At 41.5% G+C, this 23,060-nt stretch overlaps 1 protein-coding gene across 2 annotated transcripts in view; it reads right to left on the reverse strand.

Moving 5' to 3' along the window:
- GLDN (gliomedin) overlaps positions 1–23,060 on the reverse strand; it is a 62,818-nt gene that overhangs the window by 10,554 nt on the left and 29,204 nt on the right. The window contains exons 6-8 of one of the 2 annotated variants that reach the window (XM_077471903.1): positions 22,504–22,632; positions 393–476; positions 168–299 (exon numbers count right to left, since the gene is read on the reverse strand). In XM_077471903.1, coding sequence (XP_077328029.1) covers positions 168–299; positions 393–476; positions 22,504–22,632 — 345 coding nt within the window. Of the gene's footprint in view, positions 1–167; positions 318–392; positions 477–22,503; positions 22,633–23,060 lie in introns of both variants that reach the window. The other variant, XM_077471902.1, reaches the window with a different exon arrangement.

Raw genomic sequence — 23,060 nt, forward strand, 5'->3', positions numbered from 1 at the left:
AAACACTGCTAGAAAGCATAAATATTTACATATACCAGAAGTACTTCTAATATCCTTTTACAGCATATAAGTGTATTACACACTGCCATTTAGAACTTCCTAATTAGTCTGGGGGACTAGAAATCTGTAACTCATAACAGTAACTCATTCATTATTAGATCTTCTACCTGAAAAATGTCCTGCAATCCAGATTCGATCATCAGTAGTCCAGTTTGAGAAATCCATCATCCATGCCCCAAATGTCTCTTTTGCTTTTGCGATAGTTGTTGGGTTATCAATTGCTTTTATAGTACAGTCTGCTGAAGGGACATATACAACTATGATAGAAGTACAATATGTTAAAACAAAAATATATTTAAATATATTTCAAACAATATAAGAATATAAGATACCTTCTTGTTTCAGCGGCTGGTCATTGCTTTTTTCATTTGGTTTTCCCACCATCTTATCATCATTAGGAATTGCACAGGACTCCCCTGACAACAGAACAGTTTTATGTTATGGGAAACTGTATTGTTTTTAGGTTTGTTTTGTTTTGTGTTTTTTTTTAAATTAATTCTACAGATAAACATACAGATTGCATCATCACAATGGTGTCACGAAGCATACTAGACTTGATTAAAAAAAAAAAATCTATTAAAGTATATAGTCTCAACTCAAAAAGTCTCTTCTATTTTTCTCAGCCTCCTCCAAATTATTATTTTTTATTTTTTTGCTGTGATCTGACATACTGTTAGAGGGTGACAGAGTAGTGCACAAGATTGCAACTGACATGCACTGCTTGTTTCAAACAAACAGGAGTAAAGAGGAAAAATAAGACACTCAGGAGCTCATGGATTTTACGAGGAGGCAGAAGAACACAGTAGGAAACCACATAAAAATAGGTTACAAGGCCAATAAACGGATGTGCAAGATATATTTGTGAAAAATAGGAATATTGTTTGGTGTCACGTTAAGGGTTTTCTAAAGAGATCTGATTGACATTCCATATGGTCCTGCTGGAAGAGGTATGGTGGGTGTGTCATGTCTGACCCATTCAATTATATGCTTACATTATGGCTTCAGTTGTTGACCTCTGTAAACAACAGACTTATTTGTTTTCAACAGAGCAGTTAGCAATAGACAGATTAACACACGAAAAGGAGCTCAAATAGAGCAGTTCAAATAGATTACCATGGAATATTTATATATCTATATCAAATATAATTATTATATTTCTTAGCTGCAAAGAAATGTTAAATAAACATTATACATAACGCATCAACAAAAGTGCATCACGCCCTCTCTCTGCATCTATAGCTATTACAATGTATGCAGGAAGGTTACTCTGTATATGTCTGTGAATTCAGACAGCACTGCAGTATTTTGTATTCAGTATCTTCTGTTTCTTGACTAAAACTTGTGCTGTGTTTTCATGGAGGGTAGACAGTCTAATCTGAGCATTGTGTGCTGTAGAGATGCCTGTTCTTGCCATCTAATGCAATGGAGGGTTTATTTGATGGTAAATAGTCAAAGGGAAAACCTCATGCCAGGCCTTAGTCACTTACTAGCTTATAGTTGCTCTTTAGATTTCATCTTGGGAAAGATGGACTAAGCCTCATTGAAATGTTGACAATAAAAAAAAAACTGGTATAAATGGCCACAGCCCCCACAACAAGGCGGTTGATATGCAAGTGTTATATATAAAAAAAATAGGGCCCAGGGAGCTACCTCATACTATATAAAATTTATCAGAAAAAAAGAGGGTCTCTAAGATCGACTGTTCTCCAGAAAGTATATATAAGACCTACGTAGAAAAAAAGGGCACTCTAGGTAAAAGGGAAACAGAGTCACGCTATGTCTCCTCTATTATTGAAAATCACGATGAAAAACATACAGTGAGTGTCCCCTCCCACAGAATTAGCGTATTTATCGGGGTATAACACGCACCGGCGTATAACACGCACCCCAAGTTTAGGAGGGCATTTTAAGGAAAAAAAAGTTTTAGGAGGGAAGTTTAAGGGAAAAAAAACGTACATTTAAATGCCCGTCAATGCAGCCTTATCAGTGTGCATCTGCAGCCTTGTCCATAATTGCAGAATGATCAGTGTCATTTGCAGCTTGCCCACCGCTGTTTGCAGCCTTGCATAGTGTCATTTGCAGCTTGCCAGTGCCATTTCCAGCTCGCCCAGTGCCGTTTGCAGCCTTGCCCATGTTTAAATATCCCGCCGCCGAGACAGACCAAGCGAGCACCGCCGAAAAAGACCGAGCCATCTGCTCGGCTCCGCTCGTAGTCCCGCCTCACTGGGCACATACTGGGCGGGACTGCGAGCCGAGCCAAGCCGAATACACAGTAGAGTCGGCTCTGTCTTTTTCGGCAGCGCTCCCTCCAGAAACAGCAGGGAGGCGGAACTACGAGTGGAGCAGAGCAGACGGCTCGGTCTTTTTCAGCGCCGCTCAGTATTTTAGCCTCACAGACAGTGGGGATCGGCGTATAACATGCACCCACGACTTTCCCCCGATTTTAAGGGGGAAAAAGTGCGTGTTATACGCCGATAAATACGGTAGGTATATTAAATTATAATGTCCAATAAGGGCATTAGATAATATACATGAAATTTACCCCGTATTAGTGCCCACCATATACTCTAAGTAGGCTAAGAGTGAACACCCCGTCTTGTCTGCTGACACTCCTACATAATATTATATCAGGCTATTACAAAATAACGAGATGAATTCTACAAATGGAAGGTGAGTAAAAGACAATAATAAATAATAAAAATATATGAACTAAAATACAAGTGTCAAGAATATCAAAAATGATATAAAAAATTATATATATATACGTGCAAAACCAATAATGTAGCTCCTCTGTCCATCAAACTAGTCCACAATATAAGGAGAAAAAAGAGGCAACCTCCTACATTAATCAAAAATCAATAACGTCCAAAATTAGTGCAAAACCATCTCTTGTGTCCATAAAGTGCAGAGTGCACAGAAGTGCAAAATACATGTGCAAAATGGTGCAAAAAATATATACAAAAAAGCTGTTTTATATATGCCACGTGAAGCTTTCGGCTGTATATATATATATATATATATATATATATATATATATATATATATATATATATATATATATATATAAATGATGTGCTCAGTCAATATATGTCAGTTCACAGGAACCATGAGGTTGATCGAAAACAGGTTATAGGTGACTTTGGTGCTTGATCAGCGTAATCCAGTGACTTTCGTGCTCACCCACTCAGGTCCCCACTCACCAGATCCCTGTACCCCAAAGGGGTCAAAAGCATGTAGTCTCTTAGTATCGGGCTGTCTCCGTTCAGCTCGACCTCCTCCTTTCACTACTCCATATTCTTTATGCTCAGGATAATCCCCTTTATAATTATGGCTTCTGGCACTATGATGGATCCTCAGAAAAAACAAAAAGCAGCTCCCATGGTGCAGTATTCTTAATCACCAAAAATGAATTTATAAAAAAAAAATCCACAAATTAATCCCAAAAAATATTATTACAAAAAATTACAAAATTAAAAATACAATTAAAAAAGAAAAAGTTTAAAAATATATATTACGGCCAGCAAAAACAATCACAGTTGGTGAAGGCAAATTATAAAAGATACCTACCAGGTCCCAATGGCGCACAGTGATAACACTGTACACCAGCGTGATACACACACTAATAATCCATGTACTAGAATATAAAGCTCACATAGTACATAAAAAAACATTTGTATATCGCTAAATAGGACCAATTAGTTCGAAAAAGCCAGATGCGAACGCTAGAGGATGCTGGGACTGACATCATAATGGGCGGGGACATCACCCGGTGATGTCCCTATATAAGTTGCCGCACACCACGTGCCTCTCATTGTGGCCAGAGACAGAGAGGAGTCAACAGCTCAAGAAGAGAAGAACAGAAGGCGGTGAAGACAGCGGCGATAGAAGACCGGGCCACCGCTTGTAAAAGAGCTAGAAGGAGGTGCGGAGGCCCGGCAAGAAGAACCGAAGAGGGGGACAAGACCCCCAAAGTCGGAAGAAGAGGGCGGCGTCGAAGAAGAAAGCCGGGCTCCTCCGCTAGTAAAAGAGCTAGCAGAAGATAGTGGAGGAGTCCGGTGAGAAGACCCCCGAAGACGGAAGAAGACCCCCGGAGCTGTGCAATAAACTATTTTTAACCCTTGTGTGTTGTGTTTTTTTTTACATTTTTTTCACAGGTGAATGGGTAGGGGTACATTGTACCCCATACTCATTCACATAGGGTGGGGGGCCGGGATCCAGGGGACCCCTTATTAAAGGGGGCTCATGGATTCCGATAAGCCCCCTGCCCGCAGACCCCGACAACCAATGGACAGGGTTGTCGGGAAGAGGCCCTTGTCCTCATTAAAGAGGGATTCCACCAAAAAAAAATATATTAAAAGCCAGCAGCTATAAATACTACAGCTGCAGACTTTTAATAAATGGACACTCACCTGCCCGGGTTCCAGCGATGCCGGCAGCCGAGGCCGTTCGATCGCTCGGCCCTCGGCTGCTGCCGCCACCATTCTAGGTGAGGGAATCAGGAAGTGAAGCGAATCGGCTTCACTTCCCGGTTCCCTACTGCGCATGCGCGAGTCGCGCAGCGCAATAGGAATTCTCCGCGCTGTCTCTGAGACCCGTGTGTGTCCCAGCAGACAGCGCGGCAGGACAGGAAATGGCGTAGACTCCCACGGGAGTCTATGCCCGGAAGTGGGTGTAAATACCTGTCTTTGACAGGTATCTCCACCCCCCTCCCCCCTGAAAGGTGCCAATTGTGACACCGGAGGGGGGGAGGGATCCGATCAGCGGAGGTTCCACTTTAGGGTGGAACCTCGCTTTAACATGGGGACAAGGTGCTTTGGGGTGGGGGGGCTGCGTGGCCCCCCTTCCCCAAAGCACCCCTCTATGTCGAGGGCACACGGCTGGTACGGCTCAGGAGGGGGGGGCGCTCACTCGTCCCCACCCCCTTTCCTGACCGGCCAGGTTGCGTGCTTGGATAAGGGTCTGAAATGGACCTGGGGGGGACCCCCACGCTGTTTTTTCGGCGTAGGGCTTCCCCTTTAAGTCCATACCAGGTGACGGGACCAGCAACGATTCATTCGCTACCTGGAGCCACACTCAAAATGAACAGACTTTCCTCTGTGTGTGTGTGGGCAAGTCCGTTCATTTCAAAAGCAGGGCGGATAGTCCGGCGGCCTAGGTCCGCCGGAAAAGTCCCGTGTGTGGGCAGGTCCGCTTGTTCGGACAGTCCGGCGGATTTTACGACGGTTTGTCCGCCAGACTAAGTACGCCGGATAGTCTGTTCGTGTGTACGCGGCATTAGCCTACTTAGAGTATATGGTGGGCACTAATAGGGGGTAAATTTCATGTATATTATCTGATGCCCTTATTGGACATTATAATTTAATATACCTAATTCTGTGGGAGGGGACACTCACTGTATGTTTCTCGTCCTGATTTTCAATAGTAGAGGAGACAGCGTGATTCCCTTTTACCTAGAGGGCCCTTTTTTTCTATGTAGGTCTTATATATACTTTCTGGAGAACAGTCGATCTTGGAGACCCTCTTTTTTTTCTGATATATTTTACATAGTATGAGGTAGCGCCCTGGGCCCTATTTTTTTTATATATAACAATAAAAAAACGCTGCTGCTTTGATTTACCTCCTCTTCAAGACCCATACGAGCCTCTATACTTTTACGTTTTGGTTTTTCAGTTTTGGTAGTTTTGCTGGCATCTACTGATCTTAAAGTATTTCTAAAGCCTGGGTGCTTTTCTGCCTCAGTGTATTCCCTGCATTAAGGTAACAAACACCCACTTTTTCCCTCCCCTCCTTCTCTAAACACCTGAGTCTGTCAGCTAACCAGCACTATGCTGGCTGCAGTCTTCTCTCTCCTCTCTCCTCTCTCCTCTCTTCCTCTTCTCACAGGTACTCGGGCATTCAAATTCTGTGAGCAGGGAAAGGAGGGACGGGGCCGAGTGTGTCTATAGATGCAGACAGTGCAGCTAGGGATCAAGCCCGCAGGTGTGCCACAGTGGGAAGCGGCTTCCTATGGTGGCACATGGAGAAAAAGAGGATCTAGGAATGACAGTGGGTTACCCCAGAAGAGGAGGTTTGGGGCTGCTCTGTACAAAGATAAGTATAACATGTTTATTATTTTAAGATAAAAAAAGGAGTGTTTACAATCACTAGGCAAGGGGGAGAGGGACTTGGGACACTAAATTCTCCATTTTGAAAGGTTAGCATAGGCTTTCTAACCCCAAAATGGTAAAGACAATTATTGTCATAATGCTTTCATAGTTATATTCACTTACAGCAATTTTAATATCAGTATAATACAATATGATTGGAGGACGCTAAAGGATCAGTTACAGGTACATGGCAAAAATTCACACATTTCACATTTTTAAATTTGGAATATGGATATTTATCATCTCATTTAATTTACTATTGTTCGCAATACAGATAGGAGTTAAAAGCTGAACTGTACAGTAATCCAGAGTTTGCCTCTGTGCAGGAGCTTCCTCTAATAAAGACCGCTCACTGCTGATCTCTCTCCCTTGTGTGGGGTGACTGGTCTTGTCTCTGCCCATCCTGTAGTTTTCTGGAGGTAGCCTGTATTGGGTGGAGCTTGCTGCCCCCCTTCTGCACTGTCTTGCACAGGCAATGTACAGGACAGTGCTGATATCACTGCTACAGGGTAATATCTGGGTTTGTTAATGCATTTGGTTGACAAAAGGGAATTTGAATAATTTGAAGCTGTTGAGAACCATGCTGAATTAACCACTTAAAGTGGAGTTCCACCCAAAAGTGGAACTTCCGCTCATTTGTCTCCTCCCCCCTCTGGTGTGACATTTTGCGCCTTTCGGGGGGAGGGGGGAGCAGATACCTGTCTTGGACAGGTATCCTGTACCCACTTCCGGGAGTCCAGGCTGTGGCGTATAACTTCACAGCTCAGCCAGAAGGAGAGAACGGGGTGCCTCTCGCATGCGCAGTAGGGACCCAGCATGAAGCCGTAATGCTACACTGCTGGGTTCCCTTACCCGCAATGGCAGCGGCAGCACCCAACAGATGATGGAAACCTCAGCTGTGGTGCCGCCATCACTGGATTTCAGGACAGGAAAGTGGAGTATTATTAAAAGTTAGCAGCTGCAGTATGTATAAGTGCTGGCTTTTCATTTTTGCAGGGGTGGGCGGACCTCCTCTTTAACCACTTCAATACAGGACATTTATACACCCTTCCTGCCCAGACCAATTTTTAGCTTTCAGCGCTCTCACACTTTGAATGGCAATTACTCAGTCATGCAACACTGTACCCAAACACATTTTTTATCATTTTTTTTTCATCCAAATAGAGCTTTCTTATGGTGGTATTTAATCACCGCTGGGTTTTTAATTTTTTTGCGACATAAGTAAAAAAAAAAGCGAAAATTACAAACAAAACAATTTCTAAGATAACATTTTGCAAATAAGTCCTTTTTGTTCATAAATTCGGGCCAAAATTTATACTGCTACATCTCTTTGGTAAAAATAACCCAAATTAGTGTATATTATTTAGTCTCTGTTAAAGTTATAGAGTCTACAAGCTATGGTGCAAATCATTGAAAATTGATCACACCTGATGCACTGATGGCCTATCTCAATTATTGAGGCCCTGAAATGTCAGGAAAGTGCAAATACCCCCCAAATAACCCCTTTCTGAAAAGTAGACAGTTAAATGTGTTTAGTAAGAGGCATGGAGAGTTTTTTGAAGTTGTCGTTTTTTGCCCACAATTCTTGGGAAAATTAAGAATTAATTTTTTATTTTTTCACAAAATTGTCGTAATAACAAGTTACTTCCTACACACAGCATATGCATACTTCCAGTTACACCCCAAAATACATTCTGCTACTCCTCCCGAGTATTAGCAATACCACATGTGTAAGACTTTTACACAACCTGGCCACACAGAAAGGTCTCACATGCAGGGAGCACCATCAGGGATTCTAGGAGCATAAATTACACCTCAAATTTCCTTACGACCTATTACATTTGTGAAGGCCCTGGTGCACCAGAACAGTGGAATTACCCAGAAAAGGATCCCATTTTGGAAAGCAAACACCCCAACTTCTATTCTATGAGGCATAATGAGTCTTTTGAACGGTTCATTTTTTTCCACAAGTCTTCGGAAAGCGCGGAAAGAAAATTAAAACTTTTTTTTTGTTTTACACAAAGTGGTCAGTTTATAAGATATTACTAACGCAAAGCGTGTATATAGCAAAAATGACACCCCAAAACACATTCTGCTACTCCTCCTCAGTATGGTGATACTATATGTGTGAGACTTTTATATAGCCAGTCCACATACAGAGGCCCAACATTGAAGTAGTACCTTCAGGCATTCTAGGAGCATTAAATTACACATCTCATTTCATTCCTACCTATCACACTTTTGAAGGTCCTTGAGCCCCAGGACAGTGGAATTACCCAAAAATAACCACATTTTGGAAAGCAAACACCCCAACATATATTCTATGAGGCATGGGCTGCAGATAGGTACTTGGGTACTCTGATGGGCTGGAGATAGATACTCGGGTACTCTGATGGGCTGTGACATATACTCGGCTACTTAGATGGGCTGTGACAGGTACTTGGGTACTTGGGTACTCAGATGGGCTGTGACAGGTACTTTGATGGGTGAAGACAGGTACTTTTGATGGCTGGTGACAGGTCCTCTTTAATAGGGGGGAGTCAGCGTGGTTGGTGTACACACTGAGCTGTAACAAGATGTTACCGCAATCTCCTTCTCACACATGATCGGTGTGTGAGGAGGAGAACCCGGTAACATTTCGTTACCGTGGTTTGTTGACATTCTGTGGCTGGCTGTGATTGGACACAGCCGGTCGTGTGGTAAAGAGCCAATTTCATTGGCTCTATACTGTGATCGGTTTGGGTTGTGTCCCCGATCACCGCTCTGTGCGTGCCCTAGGGGCGTGCACGAGTGATGTGCATGTGGGCAGTACATGTGACCGACTGTGATTGGACACAGCCGGTCACGTGGTAAAGAGACATTTTTTATTGGCTCTTTTCACAGATCTGGATTGGGCTGTGTCCGATGAACATGCCTCATCCCCGATCGCCGCGCTATGGGGCCCTGGGGGCCCACAGGAGCATCGAGAAAATGAGGACGTCATATGACGCCCGCCCAGGATGGCCATATATATATATGATTATAGCCCGGTATTGAAGTGGTTAAGGACCAGGCCTATTTTTGACATCTGTTAATTAAAATCTTTTTTTGCTAGAAAATACTTTGAACCTCAAAACATATATTTTTTTTCAGACACCCTAGAGAATAAAATGGCATTTCTTGCAACAACATGTCACACTGTATTTGCGCAGTGGTCTTGCAAATGCAAAGAAGAACACAGTAAAGGTAGTCCATATGTTTTATGTATTGTGAAAGATGATGTTACAACGAGTAAATTGATACCCAACATGTCATGCTTCAAAATTGTGCCCGCTTGTGGAATGGCAAAAAACTGACACATAAAAATAAGCGACGTTTAAGAATTTCTACGGGTTACCAGTTTTGAGTTACAGAGGGGGTCTAGTGCTATAATTATTACTCTCAATCGTGGCGATAGCTTATGTGTGGTTTAAACACAGTTTCATATGTGGGCATGACTTACGTATGCGTTCGCTTCTGTGCGCGAGCTCGGAGGGACGAATCGATTTTTTTATTTATTTTACTTCTTATTTTTTTATTTTTACACTGTTCTTTAAAAAAAAAAAAAGGATCGCTTTTATTCCTATTAAAAAGAATGTAAACATCCCTTGTAATAGAAAAAAAGCATGACAGGACCTCTTTAATGTGAGATCTGGGGCCAAAAAGACCTCAGATCTCACATGTACACTTAAAAGCCATACAAAAAAAAAAGCAATAAAAAGTGTTCCTTTGGGCGGAAGTGACGTTTGATGTCACTGCCGTCATGAAATGGCATGGAGTCGAGTGGGGACCATCATTCCCTCACTTGACTTAGTGGCAAGCAGGAGAAAGGATCAAATCGCGCCCGCCGCTATGATGGATCCGGTAAGTGGCAGAGATGACCGAGATAAAAGTGATCTTGCACTGAATCCGCCATAGAGACCACATTTATCTTAAAGCGAACCGCTCATCATTGACTAAAATACCAGAGTTATGGCAACTATATGATATTTAACATCAACATATCGACGTATATTGATGGCGGGCGGTCCGGAAGTGGTTAAACTTTTTGTGCCTGCAGTGCAGCTGTAGGCATGTTGTGGCGTTTATTTTGGCATGTGCTAGGAAGCTGCTCCCAAGGACTTTATTTTAAAGCTTTAAGGCTTCATTCTCACGAGGCAGATCCGCTTCCACGGAGTCTGCCAGCTCAGCGGGAGATCTCTCTGTTGATCTCTGCTGAGCTAGTGGATGACAGGTTCCTCTCTACTCACTGAGCTGGGAGGGGCTTGTCAAGCGCCGCTGGTTTCTATAAAGAGATCGGATGAAAACGGACAGCATGTCCGTTTTCATCAGATCTCACCCGATCCGATCCGCCAGCAATGGATCTGAACGTAGGGCCATCCGTCTGCTTTTGGCGGATCGAACCGGGTCGGATGTCAGCAGACATGTCACCGCTGACATCCGTTGCACCATAGACTAGCATGGAGCACCTGTTCAGGTCTGCCGTCAAAACTTACAGGCGGACCTGAACGATCCAACAGTGTGAACGGGGCCTATGAGATCGTTCTAAAATAGTGATATTGATACAAGGCCTCTTTAACCCTTTCCTGCTGAGCATAGCTGCAAAGGGTGGGCCAACTTATTATTGAATGTTACGGACTAAGACTGGCATGTCATTAAAGTTCATGTGCATATAAAGGCAGATGTCCCAATACTTTTGGTAATATAGTGTATAGGCGCTACTTTGTACTTAGAGTGAACACAGTGTGCTACCACGAGAGCTCTGGGTCTCGTGCTAACAATCAGGAATCGGGAGGCCTTGTTCCTGATAGCTAATCAGAGGTTATCACAGTCATCAATCATCGTACAGCCCAGCCCTGTGTTGTTTTCTCCTCTTGAATGAAGAAAAAGATACATTGTATCTCTTTCTCCTTGCTAGAGAAGAAAAAGTGTAAAAAAAAAAAAAAAGTGTGTGCCGAAAAAATAAAAAGGCTAGATCAGGGCTTGATCTAGTTTAGTGTCAAGGTTAGGGTCAAAGATCATGGTAAGTGCATTTTAGCCAAGATTAAAACAAAAAGCATTTTTTAGTTTGGTATCAGAAACAGTTGGTGTCCGGTCAGTGTGTTTTAGTTAAGATAAAAAAAGCAAAATAAGCTCTGTTGTTGCTGGGCCCTACTACGGGTATAAACAATGAAAAACATACACATACAGTTAGGTCCATATATATTTGGACACAGGCACAAATTTCGTTTTTGCAGGTATTTACTGAAACATTCAAGCTATATATATATATATATCTATATATAGATATATATATAATGGATATGAGCTGAAAGGGCACACTCTCTGGCTTAATTTGAAGGTGTGTACATCCAAATCAGAGGAAGACTTCACAAGAGCAAATACAGCGAGTTCACAGTAAGGTGCAAATTGTTCATAAACCTGAAGAATAGAAAAGCCTGATTGGAATAAAAAAGTGTGGAGAAGGCTTGGAACAGCTCACAATGTCATCTGTAAAACATGGTGGAGGCAGGGTGATGGCATGGGCATGAATGGCTTCCAGTGGCACTGGGTCATTGGTGTTTATTGATGATGTGACAGAAGCAGCCAGATTAATTCTGCAGTGTTTAGAGATATACTTTCAGCCCAGATTCAGCCAAATGTAGCAAAGTTGATTGGACGGCGCTTCACAGTACAGATGATGGACAATAATCAAAAACACACTGCAAAAGCAACCCAGGAGCTTTTGAAGGAAAAGAAGTGGAATATTCTGCAATGGCTGAGTCAATCACCTGATCTCAACCCAATTGAGCATGCATTTCACTTGCTGAAGGCAAAACCAAAGGCAGAAAGACCCACAAACAAAGAACAACTGAAGATCGCTGCAGCTAGAGCCAGGCAAAGCATCAGAAACCCAGTAGTAGTTGGTAATGTCCATGGGTTCCAGACTTCAGGCAGTCACTGTCAGTAAAGCATTCTCATCAAAATATAAAAATTAACATTTTATTTATGATTATATTTGTCAAATTGAATTTGAGCCCCTGAAAATGGGGGAACTGTGTATAAAAATGGTTGCAGCTCCTACATTTTGTACTTGATATTAATGTTCAACCCCTTGAATTAAAGCTTAAGGTCTGCACTTCAAATTCATTTGAATTGTTTCATTTTAATTTTATTCTGGTGGCATACAGAGCCAAAAGTATGAAAATTGTGCACGTGTTCAAATATATATAGACCTAACTGTTTGTAAGATCCATGTGATCGTCGGGAGCATTTATTTGGGGTTGTAGGTTATGGTATTAGCAAGAAATATACAGCTATTTTTAAACAAAATATTTTTTTGAATTTTTGGACAGTTTTCCTTTTAATAATTAAAAAAAATCTAAAGATATCCATTATCATTTATCAACAAATGAAAGCCCAATTTGTCCTAATTAACGAAGTATATATTACCTGGGTACACTAAAGCCGCGTACACACAAACGTTTTTTCCGTCAGAATAAACTCTTTTCTGACGGAGTTCCGGTGAAACTGTCTTGCCTACACACGATCACACGATCGTCTAGACGCGGTGACATACAACATGTACGATGGGACTAGAAAAAGGAAGTTCAATTGCCAGTAGCCAATAGCTGACCATGCGTCCCTTTTGGTCCGTCGGAACAGCATACGATAGGAATTGATTCGGAAATATTTAAAACATGTTCTATTTCTAGGTCCATCAGAATTTTCGGAAAAAATAGTCAGATGTAGCCCACACACACTTGGAATATCCGATGAAATAATTCCGTCTGACTTTTCTGCCGTAAAGTCCAACTGTGTGTACACGGCATAAGTGATGATATGCACAGTTTTACTAACAAATGTCAAAAGTTGCAAAATTGGGTTCAGGCGTTAAGAGTTGTTTTACACTCCATCATGAAGGAATTAAATTACTAATAATATACACAATAAGCCATTCAAGCTGCCTAACAAGTAAAATAAAGATGACATTCAAGACTTTATCATTTGCAGTGAAAGTCAAGGACAATGGCACCAACTCCTCTGAAGTCGTCAGTGTGTATTTGGGTTTGGGAAATTAAATCAAACATTTTCAACATAAACTTACATAGCACAACATTAAAGTTAACTGTTGGATTGTGATATAATAATCCAATATTTATATAATTTATAATAATTACTATTGTTTTTCCAGTAAATAATTGTTAGTGTTTAACTGTTGAAATTAACATTTACCACAATTAAAAATCCATTAATAATGTTTCAGACATGGTTGTAACTTCCATGCTGATAAAATACAGTATGTAAGGTTCCAGTCCCTAACAGGGAGTGGGGTAGATTTAGGGCTGGAGACCGACTTTTGCACCATGGTAATGTTTTGCCCCACATTGGCAAACATTGCTGCAGTGTTTTGTGCTCCTATTCATTTTATATGGTGCCCCAACACATTGCCTATGAACCACAACCTGCTTTTTGCACAGCACACCAAATCATACAGATGTAAACCATACAGTGGTGCACTGGGGAAAAAAGTGAAGGCTTGTCTGTGAATGCCTGTGTCTATAGACTTTTGTTGATGTGATGAGTTTTGCATTCCTATACAAATCTAAGGGAATGGCCCACCTGCAGTAGGTGCAGCTTGTCAAATTCTAAAAAATTACAGAAACATCTCAAACTGATTTTAGTTCAATTCTATTCACATCAGCCAAAAAGATTGATTACTTGGAATAGCAGGCCCTATGGATCCAGAGAGTAATTTATCCCTTTCATGACTAAGCCTATTTTTGGCATATGGTGTTTACAAGTTAAAATCCATATTTTTATGCTAGAAAATTACTTGGAACCCCCAAACATTATATATATATATATTTTTTTTAGCAAAGACTCTAGAGAATAAAACGGCGATTGTTGCAATATTTTATGTCACACGGTATTTACCCAGCGGTGTTTTAAACGCAACTTTTTGGGAAAAGGGACACTTTCATGAATTAAAAAAAAAAATGTTAAATTAGCCCAATTTTTTTGCATAATGTGAAAGATAATGTTAAGCCGAGTAAATAGATACCAAACATGTCACACTTTATAATTGCACGCACTCGTGGATTGACGACAAAGTACGGTACCTAAAAATCTCAATAGGCAACGCTTTAATTTTTTTTTACGGTTACCAGGTTAGCGTTGCAGAGGAGGTCTAGTGCTAGAATTTTTGTTCTCGCTCTAACGATCGCGGTGATACCTCACATGTGTGATTTGAACACCGTTTACATATGCGGGCGCGACTTCCGTATGCGTTTTCTTTGCTTCGTGAGCTCGCGGGGACGACGGGCGCTTTAAAAAAAATGTAAATTTTTTTTATTTTATTTATTTGAAGAATGAATAAATTGTTTAAAAAAAAAATAAAAAATTGATCACTTTTATTGCTGTCCCAAGGAATGTAAACATCCCTTGTGACAGTAATAGGTGGTGACAGGTACTATAAAAGACCCCCAATCCCTCCTTTACACTTCAATGTATTCAGATCGCCGAAAACGGCGATTCTGAATACCGTATATTTTTTTTAAACCGGCGCCATTGGCAGCCAAGTAAACGGGAAGTGACGTAATGACGTCGCTTCCGTGTTTACTATTAGGATACTGTAATATACTGTACAGCGGCAGGAGGCGGTGGGAGGGGGGACGTCCCCTCCCGCTCCTCCGGCATAACAGCTGAGTGGCTTTTAGCCGCTTCGGTTGTTATGGCTGGAAAGCCAATCGCCCGCTGAAAAAAACGGTACCGGGATGATGCCTGCAGGTGCGGGCATCATCCCGGTATACCCCCCGGAAGCCGAGTACGCACATCTGCGTACGCTCGGTGGGAAGGGGTTAATGTACAATGTAAAGATTTGTAGTAATTGTAAAGAGACACATGCTGTGTTTGCATTTTTAGGTTCGTTTTGGGCTCTTTCCTTGCAGCTTTCTTAATACCTTTTCTGTCATTTTTTAAACAGCCTTTTTTTTTTCTTTCCTTCCTTCAGACTACTAATTAAGGGGAGTGGTTAATTGGTCACAGGTGCTTCAGGCCCTATATAACTTTCTGTAGAACTCTTTTTGAGCCTGCTCATCTTTGAGCTTGCCACCTTTTTTGCTTGCTGGAACTTAGACCAAGTGGAACTGGATTAAGTGGAGTCATCAAGTAACAGCTGAAAGTTCCTGTTAGTAATGTTATTATGGTAACTGGGAAAATGGTGGTTAGCAAGATTTAAGGTTTTGTGCAGTGCACACTGTGTTTTGTGGAGTATTGTGAGTACTGGTGTATTGCGGAGTAACTGAGTACCTGTGTATTGTGAGTTACCTGAGCATTGTGTTTATTGTGAGTACCTGTGTATTGAGAGTATTGTGAGTGCACAAGGGCTGTGAGTGCACGAGTGCTGTACGTGGGCTGAGTGTGTACGTGGACTGTGAGTACATGAGTGCTGTGAGTGCACAAGTCTTGCGAGTACCTGTGTATTGTCTTATCGAGAAGCTATGTATTGTTGAGCATTAGTGTCAGGAGAGCACGTGGCCTGTGAGTACATGAGTGCTGTAAGGGCACGTGGGCTGTGAGGCCACGTAGACTGTGAGTACCTGTGCATTGTCTTGTTGAGAACCTGTGTATTGAGTATTAGTGTCAGGAAGCTAGTTGTTAATTTGGACAGATTATAACTCCCAACCCCCATTAAATTAGTGGGTACAATGCCCATTGGGTGTGGAGATGCAACTCGGTGTACTTCTTGCAGCATGTATGTGTTCCTTGATCATCTGTTCAAGGGCGAATACTGCTGTGCAAAATGTAAGCACATTGTTTCCCTGGAAGCCCAGGTTCTGAATCTAGGCTAGCAACTGTCAACACTGATAAGTCCCTCCATACTAAAGGAGAGATGGGATTGTATCAGGCAGGTGCTGGCAAGGGCCTGCACAGAGACAGCTGGAGACAAAGCGGTGCAGGCACCAAAGCAGAGTAGATGGGTGACAGTCAGGAAGGATAGAGGGGAAAGAGTCAGGGAGGCCAGTCCTGGGCTGGAACATCCCAATAAGTACACCCTGTTGAGTGACATTGGTGAAACCAGTCAGGGACCTGCACTACTGGGGCTGAGTGACTCCCCTAGTTGTCAGGGGAATAATTCTTCCAGTGAGGTCGGGAGTAAAGCCAACGGAGAGGAAAGAGATTCTGGTGGTAGGGGGCTCAATTTTTAGAAGGACAGAAAGGGCAATCGGTCACAAAGACCGTAAGCACCAAACTGTATGTTATCTACCGGGCGCTTGGGTTTGGCACATCACAGATCTGGTGGACAGATTACTGGGAGGGGCTGGGGAAGACCCGGCTGTCATGGTGCACGTTGGCACCAATGACAAGGTCAGAGGTAGATGGAGTGTCCTAAAAAACGATTTTAGGGGCTTAGAAGCTAAATTGAGGAAAAGGACCTACAAGGTAGTATTTTCAGAAAAACTACCAGTACCTCAATCCACACCAGAAAGCCAGAGGCAGATTAGTGAAGTAAACAAGTGGCTGAAAAGCTGGTGTAGAAAGGAGGGGTTTGGGTTCCTGGAGAACAGGGGCGACTTCTCAGTTGATTACCAGCTCTATAGAAGGGACGGACTGCACCTAAATGGGGAAGGTGCAGATCTCCTGGGAGTGAAGATGGCTGAAAAGTTAGAGGGGCTGTTAAACGACGGGGGGAGGGTCCAGAGGTAGAGATATTCAGTGCAGAACATATTCAAGAGGGTTGTATTGGGGGCATTAGTGGTAGGTTGACTAAAACACACTAAAAACGGAGGTAAGTATAGTAACAAGTCCTATTTGCAACCCCAGAGCACCCAATAAGAACATAGTATGCGGCCAGTCTAAACTATGTGGCATGTTCACCAATGCCAGGAGTCTGACAGACAAGATGGAAGAACTAGAAATACTTTTGTATAAGGAGGATTTAAATTTTTTAGGAATTACAGAGACTTGGTTTGACAGCTCTCATGATTGTCTGACAACCATTCGAAGGTATTCCCTATATTGCAGGATAGAGAGGGTAAAAAAGGGGGAGGGGTATGCCTGTATATCAAAAATGATGTACAAGTGAGTGTGAAAGATGACATCACTAAAGGAGGAGGTGGAACCCTTATGGGAGCAAACTTAAGGGGAAAGTATCACTGGGAGTATGCTATTGGCCCCCTAACCAGAGGCAGACCTCCTATCAAAATTTGGATAAGCGGCAAGAATGGGAAGTGTCATTATAATAGTGAATTTTAATTATCCAGACATAGCCTGGGTGGAAGGAACCATGCATTCATCTAAGGCTCTCCAGTTCCTAAATGTCTTGCCGGACAATTTCATGGGTCAGATGGTAAATGCACCAGAGAAAGTGATGCTAGAAACATAGCATCACTAGACCTACTGATTACTAACAATACAGACCTGATCACAGATGTGGAAATATGGGGCAATTTAGGAAACAGCGATCACGGGTCAATTTGTTTTATTATAAACAAATAGAAAACATAAGGAGAATACAAAGACACTGAATTTCAAAAGAGCCAACTCCTCTAAAGTACAATCCTTCCTAGAAGATAATAATTGGGATAAAATCTTAGTAACAAAGAAAATGAAGGAAAAATGTGTACGCTTTAAGAGCATATTAAATAAGTACATTAGTCAGTGCACCCTAATGGGAAATACATTTAAAAGAGCTAATAAAAGTCCCGAGTGGCCTAACTCCAACGTAAAAATGAATATAAAAGCAAAGGAGAAGGCCTTCAAAAAAATAAAAGGCTGAGGGATCGTCATCAGCATTCCAACTGTACAAAGAATGCAACAAGTAATGTAAGGGTGCAATCAGGGCGGCTAAGATAAAACACGAAAGGGTCATAGTGGAGGAGAGTAAAAAAAATCCCAATAAATTATTTAAGTACATAAATAGTAAGAAAGGGAGGTCAGATCATATTGGTCCGATAAAAAATGATGAAGGGAATCTGGTTACTAAGGATGAAGAGATGGCAAAGGTATTGAATGTATTCTTCTCTTCAGTCTTCATGAGGGAATCGGGGGGCTTCAGTAACAAAAACTGCAATGTTTATCCTCATGACATGTCACAGGAAGCACCCTCATGGCTAACAGAGGACAGAATTAGACTTCAAAAACCTAACGTTAATACGCCACTGGGACCAGCTAGCTTGCACCCGTGGGTCCTTAAGGAACTCAGTCAATAATTGCCAGACCATTGTTCCTAATTTTTACAAACAGTCTACTGACTGGAATGGTACCAGCTGATTGGAGAAAAGCCAATGTAGCACCAATATTTAAAAAAGGATTAAGTCACATCCCTGGGAATTACAGACCAGTTAGCCTAACATCAATTGGATGCAAGCTCTTGGAGGAGATGATAAGGGACTATATACAAGATTTTAGTAATGACAACGGTATCATTAGCACTAGCAGTAATCAGCATGGATTCATGAAGAATCGTTCTTGCTAAACCAATCTATTAACCTTCTATGAGGCAGTGAGCTGCCATTTAGATAAAGGAAGGCCTGTAGACGTGGTGTATCTGGATTTTACAAAAACATTTGACACAGTTCCCCATGAACATTTACTGTACATGGATTGAAAACTTGCTACAGGGGCAAGTTCAGAGGGTAGTGATAAATGGGGAGTATTCAGAATGGTCCGTGGTGGAAAGTGTGGTCTACTAGGGTTCTGTCCTGTGACCAATCCTATTTAATGTATTCATAAACGACCTGGAGGATAGGGATAAACAGCTCAATCTCTGTATTTGCATACAATGCTAAGCTAAGCAGGGCAATAACTTCTCCACGGGATGTGGAAACCTTGCAAGAAGATCTGAACAAATTATTGGGGTGGGCAACTACATGGCAAATGAGGTTTCATGTAGAAAAATGTAAAATAATGCATTTGGGTGGCAAAAATTCGAATGCAATCTACTCACTAGGGAGAGAACCTCTGGGGAAATCTAGAATGGAAAAGGACCTGGGGGTCCTAGTAGATGACAGGCTCGGCAATGGCATGCAATGCCAAGGTGCTGCAAGCAAAGAAAACAGAATATTGGCATGCATTAAAAAGGGGATTAACTCCAGAGATACACTAATTCTCCCACTGTACAGTTCTGGGCACCAGTCCTCAGGAAGGATGTGCTGGAACTGAAGAAAATCCAGAAAAGGGCAACAAAACTAATAAAGGGACTGGAGGACGTTTGTTATGAGTATAGATTACGAGCACTGAACTTGTTCTCTTTGAAGAGGAGACGCTTGAGAGGAGATATGATTTCAATGTACAAATACCGTACTGGTGACCCCCACAATAGGGATAAAACTTTTCTGCAAAAGGGAATTTAATAAGACACATGTCTAAAACTAGAAGAAAAGAGCTTTACCCTTAAACTGCATTGAGGGTTCTTTACTGTAAAAGTGGTTAGGATGTGGAATTCTCTTCCACTGGCAGTGGTTTCGGTGGGGAGCATCGATAATTTCAAAAAACTTTTTAGATAAGCACCTGAACGACCACAACATACAGGGATATACAATGAAATACTGACATTAAATCAAACACATAGGATGGACTTGTGTCTTTTTTAAACCTTGCCTAATCTGTAACTGTGTAACACATGTGGTGTTCATAGCTCTGACCTGTACTAATCACTATATTCAGTTGTTACACATAGTATTTTCTATACTTTGTACAATATTTTCTATACACTGCACAGGTTTGAGTTCCTATTCCCCTTATGATATACTCAAAATCCAGTATGCATATTATAAATACCTGTACTTTTTTATTAAAGCAGTATAAAACTACTTGCCTAGATTACAGGACACAACCAGATTGGCGATGGGACATGTACAGCAGCCTGCACTTTTTCTTTCATAACAAAGGTGCTGAGCTAACAATACCATTTGCTGCTTGGATTCGTATGTTTTGAAAATTGTACATGCTGCGAATCAAGAGTACTTTCCTACTGTTAGGATGTGTGTTTATACTTATTTGCTGCATGGGAGCAGAAAAATAACATATTTTCTATGCTGTTCCAGCAGCAGATGATATTTATGATACAGCTCTTACTGCATTGAAGAATGTTTTTGTACCTAAATGTGGTTGCAGAATGACAGAAATTCTGGCAACATGGACAGTGAAATCTACAGTACAATTTATAACGGCTTTGGGAGAGTTAGTTGGCACCTGTGAGTTGGGTGCTGTAACAAATACAACTGTAGGGGACTGTTAGCCCTTGTACACACGGTCGGAGATTCCGACAACCAAATCCATCGGATTAATTCCGGAAGAGGTCCGGAAGTGATGTTGCATACACACGGTCGGACTAAGTTGTCGGAAAATCTGATTGTACATAACGTGATGACGTTATTTCGTTACGACGGGACTACGATCAGGCTAGTAGCTAATAGCTTTGGTCTAGGAATTTGATCTGAGCATGCCTGGCACTTTGTCCGTCGGAGTAGGCTACACATGATCGGAGTATGTCCGATCGGAGCATTTTGTCGGAAAATTTTACCGGCAAGTTGGAAAAAACTTGGTCCGTCAGATTCCGATGGAAACAGTCCGATGCAGACCACACACAGTCGGAATATCCGACAAAACGGTCCGATAGGACACATTGTCGGAATCTCCGACCGTGTGTACAAGGGCTTAGAAAAAAGAAACTCAGTCAGCATTTGAGAAAGATTTCTCCTGAAACAAAATGTAACTCTTGCAAAGAGTATTATAATTTAAAGCCAAAGTAAAACTGCTGTGGCTGAGGCAAAATCCCTCAATCAAGGGACTAACGGCACCATGCAGGATCTATAATTCAATATAAGCCTCTTATGAGACACATATTCAGGCCCAATACAAGGCTACTACAAGAGATTCATCGCAATGGAGAAATACTCATACAATTGCTGCTTCAGGTATATTTTGCAAACTATGCTGCATGCCCTACAAAAAGATACACTGTTTCATCAATGAAAAAAAAAATGAAAAAAAAAAAAAGCCATAACTCTACATCAGACAGGTTCGTACCCCAGAGGTCACTGTCTTAGTGTGTAGACAAATATGACTCTTCCATTCTAGACAAACTTTTCTGCACTGTAACTATTACTATTGTATCTGCTAACCAGGGCTACTTCATTATCCTGATGCTTGATACAGGAACTTGGGCATCCATGCCTGGCCACCAGTATGATTCACATAGTCTCTTTGCTGCATGAGGAAATATGCCAGGGGTACTTACAAATTAAACATTTATTGCACCTACTCTGAAACTGGTCAGGTAAAGACCATATTATTGTGCTTTGATGCCTGCCAGTGAGTGTAAAATTTAAATCAACCAATGTGCAGGCTGAATTCTACATTGTGAATAAAGGCATCGATATACTGGACAGGGATCGTTTTGCTGCACCAAATCTATAAGTTGTTGATGGTCTTATCACAACAGTTCTATTTAACCCTATGCAATCAGTGTCCAAAGGTTAAGAACGTTGTGCACAAAATAACACATGACCAGATGCGAAACCAGTGTGTCAGAAATTGGGAATCTGTTTCCTAGAACAAGTCTATCTTACACACCCAGTACAAATAAAATTATTGGACATTGTACAAAACAAACCCCCAAATACCTGTAATAAATTGAGCTCTGTTCTATGACCTTATTAGAGGATTACACATGAGCTGTCCTTAGTTGATAGCTATGTCTGTGTATCTCATTGTTTACTAGTACCAGAGACCTTCAGAGAGTGCCTTACACAACTTGAGAATTACCACGGAATTCTAAGCAAAGACAATCTGAACCATACTGGTGGCCAGGCATGGATGCCCAAGGGCTAACTGCCATCAGGTCCTGCATTACTTCTCAGTAGGATTGTTACCCATCCCCTAAAATATATAATCATCATGGATCTAAAAAAAAAAAAAAAAAAAAGGCTTTATTCCATGTTGATCCAATACTGGACACAGTCTGGTGTGCTGTCTGCATTTTGCAATATTGAAGCAAAATATTTTTGTACTATCATGGGAAATTGTAGAAATCATACCTCTAACCTGTAGATGTGGTATTTTTCAGGTGGTAAATCTTTAATACTTTCTATGTACCAGTTAGTTTCTGTTCCTGTTTTGATATACTCAGAAGCCTGCTCATGTATTATGAATGCCTCCACGTGTTGATAAAGCACTCTATAACTTCTCTGCCTCCCAGACTACAGGGCACAACGATACACAAATACAAAGCTACATTTTTTCTATAGCAGAACAGAAACTTTAAACAATTATGTCCTACTTTCAGTCTTACCTGTGCATTTACTGCTTAAGGTCTGCATGAGTTTCTCAGACTTGATTTTCTTCCTTCCTGGTGGACCCATAGGTCCTGGAGGACCAGGAGGACCTGGTGGCCCAGGAGGTCCCATTTCCCCTTTCATACCTGTAAATGTGTGATAATATAATTCAAATATTGTACCATTGGTTGTTTCTATTTATTGTCTGTTATTACATTTTAATAAGAACAACAGTTTTCATAAATATGTTAGTGAAGGGTAATTCTTGAGAAAAACGTGATAGCATGTTCTATACATCATTATAGGGTGATAATGGTACAAGTGTAGCAAAACACTAACAAGAATATGTTGTTATAAGTAGTGATTGCTAAACTTGAAAAAGGTTAAAGGATAAACTCACCTTCTATAACATTACATTTGTATTCAGGATGTAACATATTACTGATGCAGCAGCCCCAATTCCCCCCGTTGTGACAGAGGGCCAGAGAGCTTCTCCCCACACCCACTGTCACAATAAAAAAAAAAAATGGCTGAGCGGGGCTCCACCCACTTGGTCGAATCATTCATTCACAAA

Source organism: Lithobates pipiens, unplaced genomic scaffold (genome assembly GCF_037356315.1).
Source record: "Lithobates pipiens isolate NorthernLeopardFrog02 unplaced genomic scaffold, aLitPip1_a1.2 Scaffold_8, whole genome shotgun sequence".
Taxonomy (NCBI): Eukaryota; Metazoa; Chordata; class Amphibia; order Anura; family Ranidae; genus Lithobates; species Lithobates pipiens.